This window comes from Pinus tabuliformis, chromosome 9 (genome assembly GCF_031772625.1).
Source record: "Pinus tabuliformis cultivar Carrire ecotype Pingquan chromosome 9, CPIR1, whole genome shotgun sequence".
Taxonomy (NCBI): Eukaryota; Viridiplantae; Streptophyta; class Pinopsida; order Pinales; family Pinaceae; genus Pinus; species Pinus tabuliformis.
The window spans coordinates 483,564,091-483,575,046 of record NC_142307.1 but is presented as its reverse complement, the minus strand read 5'-3'; the positions used below and the strand labels follow the sequence as shown (position 1 = coordinate 483,575,046).

The 10,956-nt window shown below is 31.3% G+C and overlaps 1 protein-coding gene across 2 annotated transcripts; it reads left to right on the top strand.

Annotated features, from left to right (window-relative positions):
- The first annotated feature begins 4,040 nt into the window (after positions 1-4,040).
- LOC149149318 (ribulose bisphosphate carboxylase/oxygenase activase, chloroplastic-like) lies at positions 4,041-8,997 on the top strand. Of its 2 annotated transcripts, none has more exons than XM_089440997.1 (7): positions 4,041-4,198; positions 5,503-5,828; positions 6,107-6,212; positions 6,310-6,395; positions 6,927-7,399; positions 8,192-8,473; positions 8,611-8,997. In XM_089440997.1, the coding sequence occupies exons 1-7, from the start codon at positions 4,154-4,156 to the stop codon at positions 8,733-8,735; spliced, it is 1,443 nt and encodes a 480-aa protein (XP_089297123.1). In that variant the 5' UTR covers positions 4,041-4,153; the 3' UTR covers positions 8,736-8,997. The 2 variants fall into 2 exon arrangements, with proteins under 2 accessions (XP_089297123.1, XP_089297122.1); XM_089440996.1 differs by having other exon boundaries at positions 4,044-4,198; positions 5,500-5,828.
- The last annotated feature ends 1,959 nt before the right edge of the window (positions 8,998-10,956 follow it).

Sequence of the window (10,956 nt, the reverse complement as noted above, 5' to 3'; positions counted from 1 at the left end):
ATTTTCAAGAATAGGTTTTATTTAAGTGAATCCTATGGGCCAAATACCATATTTATAAAAGAGGTATGGTAAAATAATAAAAATATAAATAAATGAGAGGTATGGTAAATAAATATAAAAATATTTTATATATTAAATAAATAAAACTTTTTATACACATGTAAGTATTATAAAAATATAAATAATTTAAAGTATTATTGTAAATAATATATATTTATATACTCAAAAGGTATGGTAAATAAATAAAAATATAAATAAACTAACGTATGGTAAATAAATAAAACATTTTTTTATTTACTCATAAGTCACCTTATACACATGTAAGGGTGTAAACAAATAAAAATATAAGTAAAGTGGAGGTATGGTAAATAAATAAAACGTCTTTTTATACTCACTCAAAAGGTATGGTAAATAAATAAAAATATAAATAAACTAACGTATCGTAAATAAATAAAACCTCTTTTTATATTTATTCCATAACCCTCCTTCTATTTATGAAGGCTCAAGAAAGAGGTTTTATTTAAGTGAATCCTATGGGCCAAATACCATATTTGTAAAAGAGGTATGGTAAATTAATAAAAATATAAATAAACGAGAGGTATGGTAAACAAATAAAACATTTTTTTTTATATTTACTCCATAAGTCACCTTATATTTACGAACACTCAAAAAATGGGTTATATTTAGGTGAAACCTATGGCCAAAATACTATGGGACAAATACCATGACTAGATTGTTATTAATACCATGCAAAAAACCATTATTAACCCTAATATTAAAATTAATAAAAATAAAAATGGCACATGGTATTGACCCATGGTATTCACCAAAATAGCACATGGTATTGACCCATGGTATTCACCTGGAATGTAGCCTATTTAAATGGGGGAATTAAACCAACATGTAGCCTATGCTAAGATTCACTAGGACTTTACAAAGTTTTATTATTTAGTGAAAGACTCGCCAAGATCTTACAAGATTTTATAATTGAGTAAAATATTCATTTTATAATTGAGTAAAATATTCGCCATGCCTGGTGAGAGATTCGCTAAAAAATTATATATAATATTATATTATTGATAAAATCGCCTTCCATTTTTCCTATATACCATGGAGATTCGCCCATTTATTATATTTATAAATTTAGGGGGGGTTCTTAAAATTTTCCCTAAGACCTAGACATAAGCTACAATTGATGTTAGGGGTTCCATTTCTATAGATTTATAACCCTATGTAGTGAATTTACATTTAACTTCCTTGATTTGTAGGTGTAGCCCATCCAACTGAAGACGAATGGCTTGGTACTCTTTACTATGTTTGATGAAAATCTTCCCCATTATCGTTTTCACCTGCTAGGACAGGTCTAAAGTGTGATGGCTCAATCTCTTCACAAATAGCCTCATCACTTAGAAAGTTTGTTTCTAGTTGGGTCTCCACTTCTACAACTTCAATGGCATCTCAAATGACAAGGGATATACAACAATGGAAAATGGCCTCGAATTTTTTGCCTCATGCTAGGCATCAATTATGGGTTTGTGCTATAAACTGCATCAGTGATGGCTCTTCTTATCATGAACCATGTGCAAAGCATAAAATAGAGAGGAAGAAGATGGATTTACGGGGTAGACTTGCAAAGGGTTGGAGTAGAGAGAACCAAAAGCAAAGGTCTTGCATGTGATAATGACACCAATAATAGGTTGAAACAAAATTAGAAACAAATAAAAGGGATAAATCCACCCAACTAAAACATTTTTGTATTCCCTACCATTCATTGCAAAGCATGGGTAGCGAATGTTTTATAGATCTATTGAGAGCAAGGAGGAAACCATGATGACTGTGGCCATTATGGAATGGCACGCCAACCAAACCACATTCTAACCTCATAACTACTAGGCATGAGAGGGGTATCCTATGCTACTGTTTAATGGATACTTAGGAAGCAGGAGAGGTGGCATTGGTGATTGTTCTATCCTCGAGTGAGCATATGTCCCTGTCACTTGATCCAAGACATTAAACATTGGAAAGTTACTTAAGACCAACTTGGTATATAATATATTAGCCATGTAATATTTAATGCATTTTTGTACTTGAGTTATCTAATGTCCACCATTGTATCTTGTGCATATATTATATGACAACTCATATATTCTTGATATTCATAACACCTGATATATATTATCACTTCATTGAGTCATGAATTCTATTTAAAAATCATGGAAGATTGTTCATGAATACCATTGATGTGATGTTGTATAATAGAGAAAAGAACATTGTATTGAATACAACATTTCTTATTGTTGACAATAATACAACTTTCCATTTGGCTCGCAGAGTGGTGGATATACCCTTGGTGTTATAGTGGTAGCTAAAATATTTGATTTTAAAACTCACCCAAATTACTCCAATATATTACCAATTCACCATGATTTAAAAAAAATTATACCTTTTATATTATTTCATAAATATTAATGATAAAAATAATAATAACTTTATATTTTTAATAATTCTACATTCTTAATTTCTTATTACTTAAAACCTCCCCTCTCACATCTAACTTATTTAATATAAATTTAAATATTAAATAAAATAACACACAATATATAAAATTTAGAAAAATAACAACTATGCTCTTACTCATTACACATGGTCTCATAATTATAACACATTTGCCATATAGATTCATATGCTACTTCACTGGAAGGTCGAGGCCTATGTGATATAAGACCTGAAATTTAATCATTTGGCTTTATAATCAGTAGTTATATTTATTTTTATCCATATTATATTATATTATTAATATCTAAAAAATAACAATTATATTCTTACCTATTATACATTGTCTCACAATTATATCATATTTATTATGTACATTAGGAAGGCTTGTGTGATATATAGGAAATGAAATTTAATTATTTGGTTTTGTAATATAAATGGTTATATTCCTTTTTACTTTGGATTTAAAATTGATTGATGGTTATGCTTATTTATACTTTTTTAAAATTTATTTAAATTATTTATTTTTTTAATATTTATAATAATTAAAATAAATTATTCTTATTTAATATATTGTTAAAAATTGATAATTGTTTCTCAGGGTTTAGAGTATGTTTTAAAAATGCTTTTGTTTGGCTAAGAGCTTGTTTTCTTTGGATTTAAGGAAACAGGTTAACCCAGAGGCATCTGGTAGGAGTGAAACACTGCCCCTATGGACTACCAACGGATTATTCCAGGTCGGATGATTTTCCTTGATTAAAAAAATGAATCAGTCAACATTCACTACAAAAAATGGTTATCTTCACTAATGATTTGACAATTAAATTATGATAAATTTTTCCACCTGTTAAAAATAAATTAACAATTACCTTATCACATAAATTGATTCTATTATTATAATTTCTGAATTGATTCTATTATTATAATTTCTATCTGAACACATAGGCCACATACAACCAATAATTTAATATAAATTTTAAATTATCCTATTCTATTTAGTACAAGCTTTCACAAACTTCCCAAGTAAATTTCCCAAAGCTAATATTCAATTATTTCCTATTTTTCTTACAAGGCTTGTCCAGTGCAGTTTAGTGATTTCCATGAAATTGGAATGCGACGGAGAGATTCCATTTTCCTTCTCTCATTTTAGATCCTCAATTTTCTACCATGTTCGAGATTATTGATGCATTTTAATCAAAATCCATGAACACCCACAATCTTACCGTGACTGATGGAGATATTATACATCTGCAATCGCAAAATTGTTCGGTAGTTATGGCATCTTTGTTAATTTTCTCTGCATTTACTTATGCAGGAAAAAACAGAATAATCAACTTCCAATCAAACCGCATCTTACAATCCAGCCACCTTGACTGACACAAGAGAGATGAGTGGACAAGTTTTCTCTGAAAGGGGAATCAGGAGGATGAGGTTGGACACGTGCCATCATGATAAGGCACAAGATTTGTAGCCACTAAGAACCTATCAGGTTTATCCTCTAGAAAATAATACAGCAAATGTTCAAGTATTGATATAAATCACACGTATAGAAGTGTACGTTGGATAAGTCCAGGCCTGCACTCTGATTTGGTTATATATAACATAGAGTTCTCTAGCTCGCCATAAATTCCTATTTCTGGCCAGCATCATCTGTTCCACCATGGCGACTGCTGCAGCCGCTGTTGGCTCCATCACTGTCTCTTCGGTCAGTGTGCATAACTTTCTCCTATCAATTATCTGTTCATTCCAAGCAATGTTGAACAAATTAGACTTAATTGGCATACTCTGTAATAACCCAATTGGTGATTTCTGAGTTTTTAGCTTGCATCTGCTTCAAATGAAGTTTTGATGGCATTGGTCTTCTAATTCTGACTTCTGTCTACATAAAGTTACTGCCAAAATGATGATTTTGTTTAGTTCACAGCTTACAATAGGGCTCTCTGTAGTTTTGAATTTCAGTTTACTGTACTTGAGCTTGTCAATTGGATGTCTTCGTACTTCTCTCTGTGTGGACAATATGCCTTTGCCACCTGTTCTGAGCTTGCATCTTGGATTTCTGAGCATACCCATGTTATGATGTTATTGTTTTGGGCCTGGTATTGAGAATCTAGCCGTGACTAAATCAATAGTTTTTGAGACTTGAGGTTGCACTTGTCTGACCATTGGCAATTAAGTTTTTTTTTTTGGTTTTCAATTTGAGATTGCATATTCATGTAAGGCCTACATGAGTAGTCTTTTTTTTTTGAGCTTGCAACTTGGACATTTCAAGGTAGATACCGCAATTAATATAATTTTCTAAATTCCCAGCCGGCTGCTTAGATTTCTACCCATGTCCAAATAAATATTCCTATAAAGTCTTGAGCTTGTTCCTTGGATTTCCTAGTTTGTCCCAAGGAATACTTCTTTACTTTTGAGCTTGCTATCTGAATATCTAGCCATGATCAAATAAAGCTGTTCTAGTTTTGAGCTTGCCAGATAGAATTCTAGCCATGGATAAATAGATAATTTTACGTTTTGTGCTTGCAATCCATATTTCTAGGCAAGCCCAATGGATGTTGTTTTGGTTTTGAGCTCATAGTTTGGATCTCTGGAAATGCCTCGTGAAATATCATTTTTGACAGTGTCTACTTGCTTGCTATTCGAATGAGTAGCCATGCTCAAATGGGTCCTTTTTGTTTGTTTTGTGTGCTCGTAATTTGTATTCAGCCCATCTCTAATGATAATCTAAATGAGAAACATTCCCTTTAGATCTTGATGTTTGATTTTGACCTGGTGATACGTTCAAATGTAACTCCATTCTTATTAGGCACCCATGACCATCACCCTGGAAGTCTACACCATCAGATTTAGGCCTTGCACTTTAGATTTCTATCCATACAACGAGTATTTCATTAAACCTGCAAACTGTCTTTTTGGAGGGTATCTCTATCTCGCTAAGACTCTTTCTTTGTTAAATATCTTGTCTTCTGATAATAGTTGTACTAAAGATTGATTATTTTGTGCTAGAAGAATCTGCCTTTGTCCACTGGACAAGCATCAATCCTAAAGACTCTCCCTAGCACTGCATTTTTTGGGTGTGGATTGAAGAAGACCAGCTCAAATGCATTCCACGCTTCCACAAAGGCAAATCACTTCAGAGTTGTTGCTGAAATTGATGAGTCCAAGCAGACTGAGAAGGACAGATGGAAAGGTCTTGCATATGATGAATCTGATGACCAACAGGATATTAGACGTGGAAAGGGAAAGGTTGATTCACTTTTCCAAGCACCGATGGGAAGTGGCACACACAATGCTATTATGAGTAGCTATGACTATATCAGTACTGCTCAGCGAACGTAAGTTTCTCTGAATTGTGTCTTTTCCTTTCAGTTAGTCAGCTGAATATTTTTCTATATCCAGATTTACTATTTTGTTATTATAGATGCTTCCAATCAAAATATGGACCACATATCTTTAGTCTATAAAACTTGCTTAGAGTTCTTAAGAACTAAGTCAAGTACTACTAGATGATTAATTGCATCTCCATTTTTTAACTTGGATGGTGTCTGAAATTATAAATTAACACCAGAGTAGAATTTGCTTGATAATATACTGAATTTTTCTTTCTTACCAGGTATTCATTAGACAACATGATGGATGGTTACTACATTGCTCCTGCTTTTATGGACAAGCTTGTTGTTCACATCTCGAAGAACTTCATGAACTTGCCTAACATTAAGGTAAGGGATGCTCTCCCTTTGGTCAAGAATTTTCAGTATATTCTTGAAGTCAAGAGGAAATCCCTCTGCTGATTACAAATTTTTGATACTTTTATAGGTTCCTCTCATTCTTGGTATTTGGGGAGGCAAAGGTCAAGGAAAGTCCTTCCAATGTGAGCTTGTATTTGCAAAATTGGGAATCAAGTGAGGAATATTTCCCATTCTTTTCCTTTGGCCCAAATTTCGTCTGCTGTCATGTAATATGTGTGGTGTCATTCAATTTTTTGGAAAGTAAACACAAACACACAATGAGTTTTATCATGGAAGATGTTCTTTAGATATTAAGAGTGATGTTTTCTGCAACATGCTTAGAGAAAATATTAACTGCTGGACCAATAGAACTGTGTACTTGCTTAGTGTGGCCATAGAGACTAATTTGGATCAATCAGAGAGATTTTGTGGAAAAGCTACAAAGTTTAGGCTACTTAATGCTATATCACACATAACAATGAAGTCTAAAATTCAAGGGAAATTTTCTGTTTCTAATATTGATCAATGTGTATAAAGGAAATACGTTTATTCTATAACTTTTGGTAGCTTAAAAACTTTTGTAGCTTTCTTATAGTTTTCCCAAATTGCTTCTAGTGCTAATTTAAGGGTTACGGTTCCTTAAAATCCTCCCTGTTTCAACAAGTCATTGTTCCTCGCTTATGTTTGGCTTTTATGTCTCTATAGCCCAATTATGATGAGTGCCGGTGAACTGGAGAGTGGAGATGCAGGAGAGCCCGCAAAATTGGTCAGAAAGCGATACCGTGAAGCGGCCGACATTGTCAAGAAAGGAAAGATGTGTGTGCTCTTCATTAATGATCTGGATGCAGGAGCTGGAAGAATGGGTAGTACAACTCAGTACACTGTGAACAACCAGATGGTCAATGCCACCCTCATGAACATTGCTGATAACCCAACGAATGTTCAGTTGCCTGGAATGTACAACAAGGAAGAAAATCCTCGTGTTCCAATTGTTGTGACAGGAAATGATTTCTCAACTTTGTATGCTCCATTGATTCGTGATGGGCGTATGGAGAAGTTCTATTGGGCTCCTACTCGTGAAGACAGAATTGGAGTCTGTACGGGTATTTTCCGAGCGGACAATGTGATCGAGAGTGACGTTGTGAGACTTGTAGATTCCTTCCCAGGCCAGTCAATTGGTATGTGTATTGCACTGAATTTCTTCACAACTCCTTTCTCTGCCGGACAGTTTTAAAAAATTATTCAGGAAAAGTATTCAGTACATATATAGTAAAGCCACTAAGTCTATTGAGAGTCTTATCCATGAGTTGTAGATCAGTTGGTTTGCCTAGTCTTTGTCTGGTCTCAATTTCAAATCTCTTGAGAAGGGTTGAAGATGGAAGTATTTTGTCGGAATTAAAACTATAAGCTTTGCACAATCCTGCTGATATGCTAGCCCTAAAAGCTCATCCTAATCAAAATAAAAATAAATAAAAAGTCTACTGAGAGTCTTAAACAAAACTACGGTAGTTCCAAAATTCAAGATAACCCTGTTCCTTTTATACAAGATTTCTTTGTAGCTAGATAGAGAACATATGTACATTGTGCAACGCTCTTACTTTTATACAAGATTTCTTTGTAGCTAGCTACAGAACATATGTACATTGTGCAACGCTCTTGCTTTTATACAAGATTTCTTTGTAGCTAGAGAAGATATGTACATTGTGCAACAGTATGACTTTATGTCCCTGAAAATTGAAGCTGGCTATTGGCTAAGACATCTACATGTCTTGACCACTTGGCCACCTCTGTGAAGATACAATAGCAGTATACTTTCCCAAAAAGAATCTGGCCTAAATTTGAGACCTGCTTTACTCAATGCTATTTGTAGGCATGCTGTTTTCAGGTGCAATTATGGAAATTTCAAAAAACAAATCATTACAGTTGGGTTGACAGCTGCTTATTCTAACTAAAAGTTTCTCCTTTTGCAGACTTCTTTGGTGCCTTGAGGGCAAGGGTCTATGATGACGAGGTGCGAAAGTGGATCTCACAAAAAGGGATTGAAAACATTGGCAGGAGCCTTGTTAACTCTAGGGATGGCCCTCCAACATTCGAAAAGCCTGCAATGACAATTGACAAGCTTCTTGAGTATGGTAACATGCTTGTTGCAGAGCAAGATAATGTGAAACGCGTGCAATTGGCTGACAAGTACATGGCTGAGGCTGCTCTAGGAGATGCTAATGAGGATTCCATCAATAGGGGAACCTTCTTTGGTTAGTTTTCTTATCCCTGAACCACACTGGGAAGTTAAGATATATGTATATGTGCATGAATAGGTAGTAGTAGATTTAGGATTAGGATTGGGTGGCAGGAAAGAGGGATCTCCTGACTTTGATGGTGGGGACTACAGGTCAAGCTGCCCAGCATGTGAATTTGCCTGTTCCTGAAGGCTGCACTGATCCAAGGGCCGCCAATTATGATCCGACAGCGAGGAGTGACAATGGAACCTGTTCTTATGATTTCAAGGAGCAATAGGCATCTATTTTCTTCCCATTCTATGTTTTTTTCCTATATAATCAGAAGCAATGACTGTATTAGAAGCAACTGAAGCAGGAGAATGTTGGTGGAAGTAGTAGTATAATTCTTTAGAGAAAGACTGGACTCATCTGTCTGTGCAATTTGCACACCATATGCAGACTTACTGAGCTCCTCAATTATGTATTTAGGGGTCTCTCTATTGTGTGGACTGTAAGCTTTTTTTAACAAATAAATATTAGTTGGAATGTTTCTTTCTTAACTCTTTATCCTTTTACTGAAGCTGTGTGTTTTCTCATAATCAGTGAGCATATGTTTTCTATTTGCAACCTTGTATGGTTTGGATTTTTAATATTAACTTCTTTGAAAATACACATGATAAAGAAAAGGTAAAGCAAACACCAAGGATGGTTTTCTTTTTAAGAGGACATCATGATGAGATTCCATTTTAATAGCACCTTATTCTGATTTAGATTGAAGTTGATATTATAGTGTAACTGGGTCAGGTAATGAATTCAGAAGAGGCCATATAAACATAGGATTTATGTGTGCTTTAGTTTTTATATTAATTAAAAAAATATTATTAATAAATATTAATATTTAATTAATAAATATATTAAATTGGAAATAAAATTATGTAAATAATATGATTATATTTATAAAAGTAGTTATTATAGTTTTTAATAATCAAATAAATATGATTTATTCTGATTCAGATTGAAGTTGACATTATAGTGTAACTGGATCAGATAATGAATTAAGAAGAGGCAATATCAACATAGGATTTATGTGTTCTTTAGTTTTATATTAATTAAAAAAATATTATTAATATATATTAATATTTAATTAATAAAGTATATTAAATTAATAAAGTATATTAAATTGAAAATAAAATTATGTAAATAATATGATTATATTTATAAAAGTAATTATTATAGTTTTTAATAATCAAATAAATATAATAAATATGATTTATTAATAATTTAAATATTATAAATTAGTATACCTATGGCATATGGTATAACACATTGAGTTTTGTTTTTGACTTTGTATTAGTTTGTATTTTATTAAAAAAAAAGACATTTATCCATAGTTTAATATTAGGAACTCATTTTTTGTTGTTTTTTTATTTTTATTTAAATTTATTTATTTGTAAAGTGATTGGTTGAGGTCTTATTATGGGTTGTTTAGTAACTTTCATTTCTATTAGTTACTAATTTTTGGTTTCTAGTTTTATTTACTTTTCATTTAATGTTTTTTTTTTTTTTTTTTATTATTTTTTTTTTCATGAATTATAATTTTTTCACAATATTTTCAATTTTAGGTGACTTATTATTATATTAAAAACATATTTTAATAAATTTAGTTATAGACAATTATATATATTAATAAAAATAAAACACAGATATATGTATCTTAATATAAACAATATTACTTAATTTTGGTGATGTCATTCAACAATACAATATTTTATTAGTTTTCTTATTTTTGTGATGAAATCTTTGTCTTTATTTTTTTTGTTTCATTAAGCTATATTTAAGTTTAGCGGCAGGTATTAGCTACTATGTAACCCTTGTTTTATATGTATTATTTATAAAATTGATATATTTAAAATAAATGAGATTTTTCCCAAACCTTCAAAATTAACAATTTACATGGATACACTGAAATATGCTATAGATTGAGAGATTTATGTTTTTAGTTAATATTTTTTTCTATGATAAAATTAACATGATTATTTCATTAAATTCAATTAAATTTTATTTTTGATAAATGAGGTATTTATATCTTTAGTTAATAATTTTTTTTATTTTTTATTTTTTTATGATAAATTTAACATGATTATATCATTAAATTCAATTCTTGAAGTATGGTTTTAAAAGGAAATTTAAAATATCTATGTGTGATTTTTAAATTTATTTATTTAGTATTTTTTTATGATAATTAACATTGTGTATTTTTTTTTTTAAATATGAATATTTTCATAATTAGAGATCTTTTGTTGTAAAAAAAAATTAAGATGTTTTTTATATTGTACACAATTACTTTCACACACACATATATATCAACAACATAATTTATTTTTTTATAATTAACATAATATTACATATAAATTTTAAATTATACAATTATCTTTTAAAGATATAATTTTATATTTTAAAATTGAAAGTGTGAAAGAAAAACTCACTAAAATCCATTACATATGTTAAGTTCAATTTTT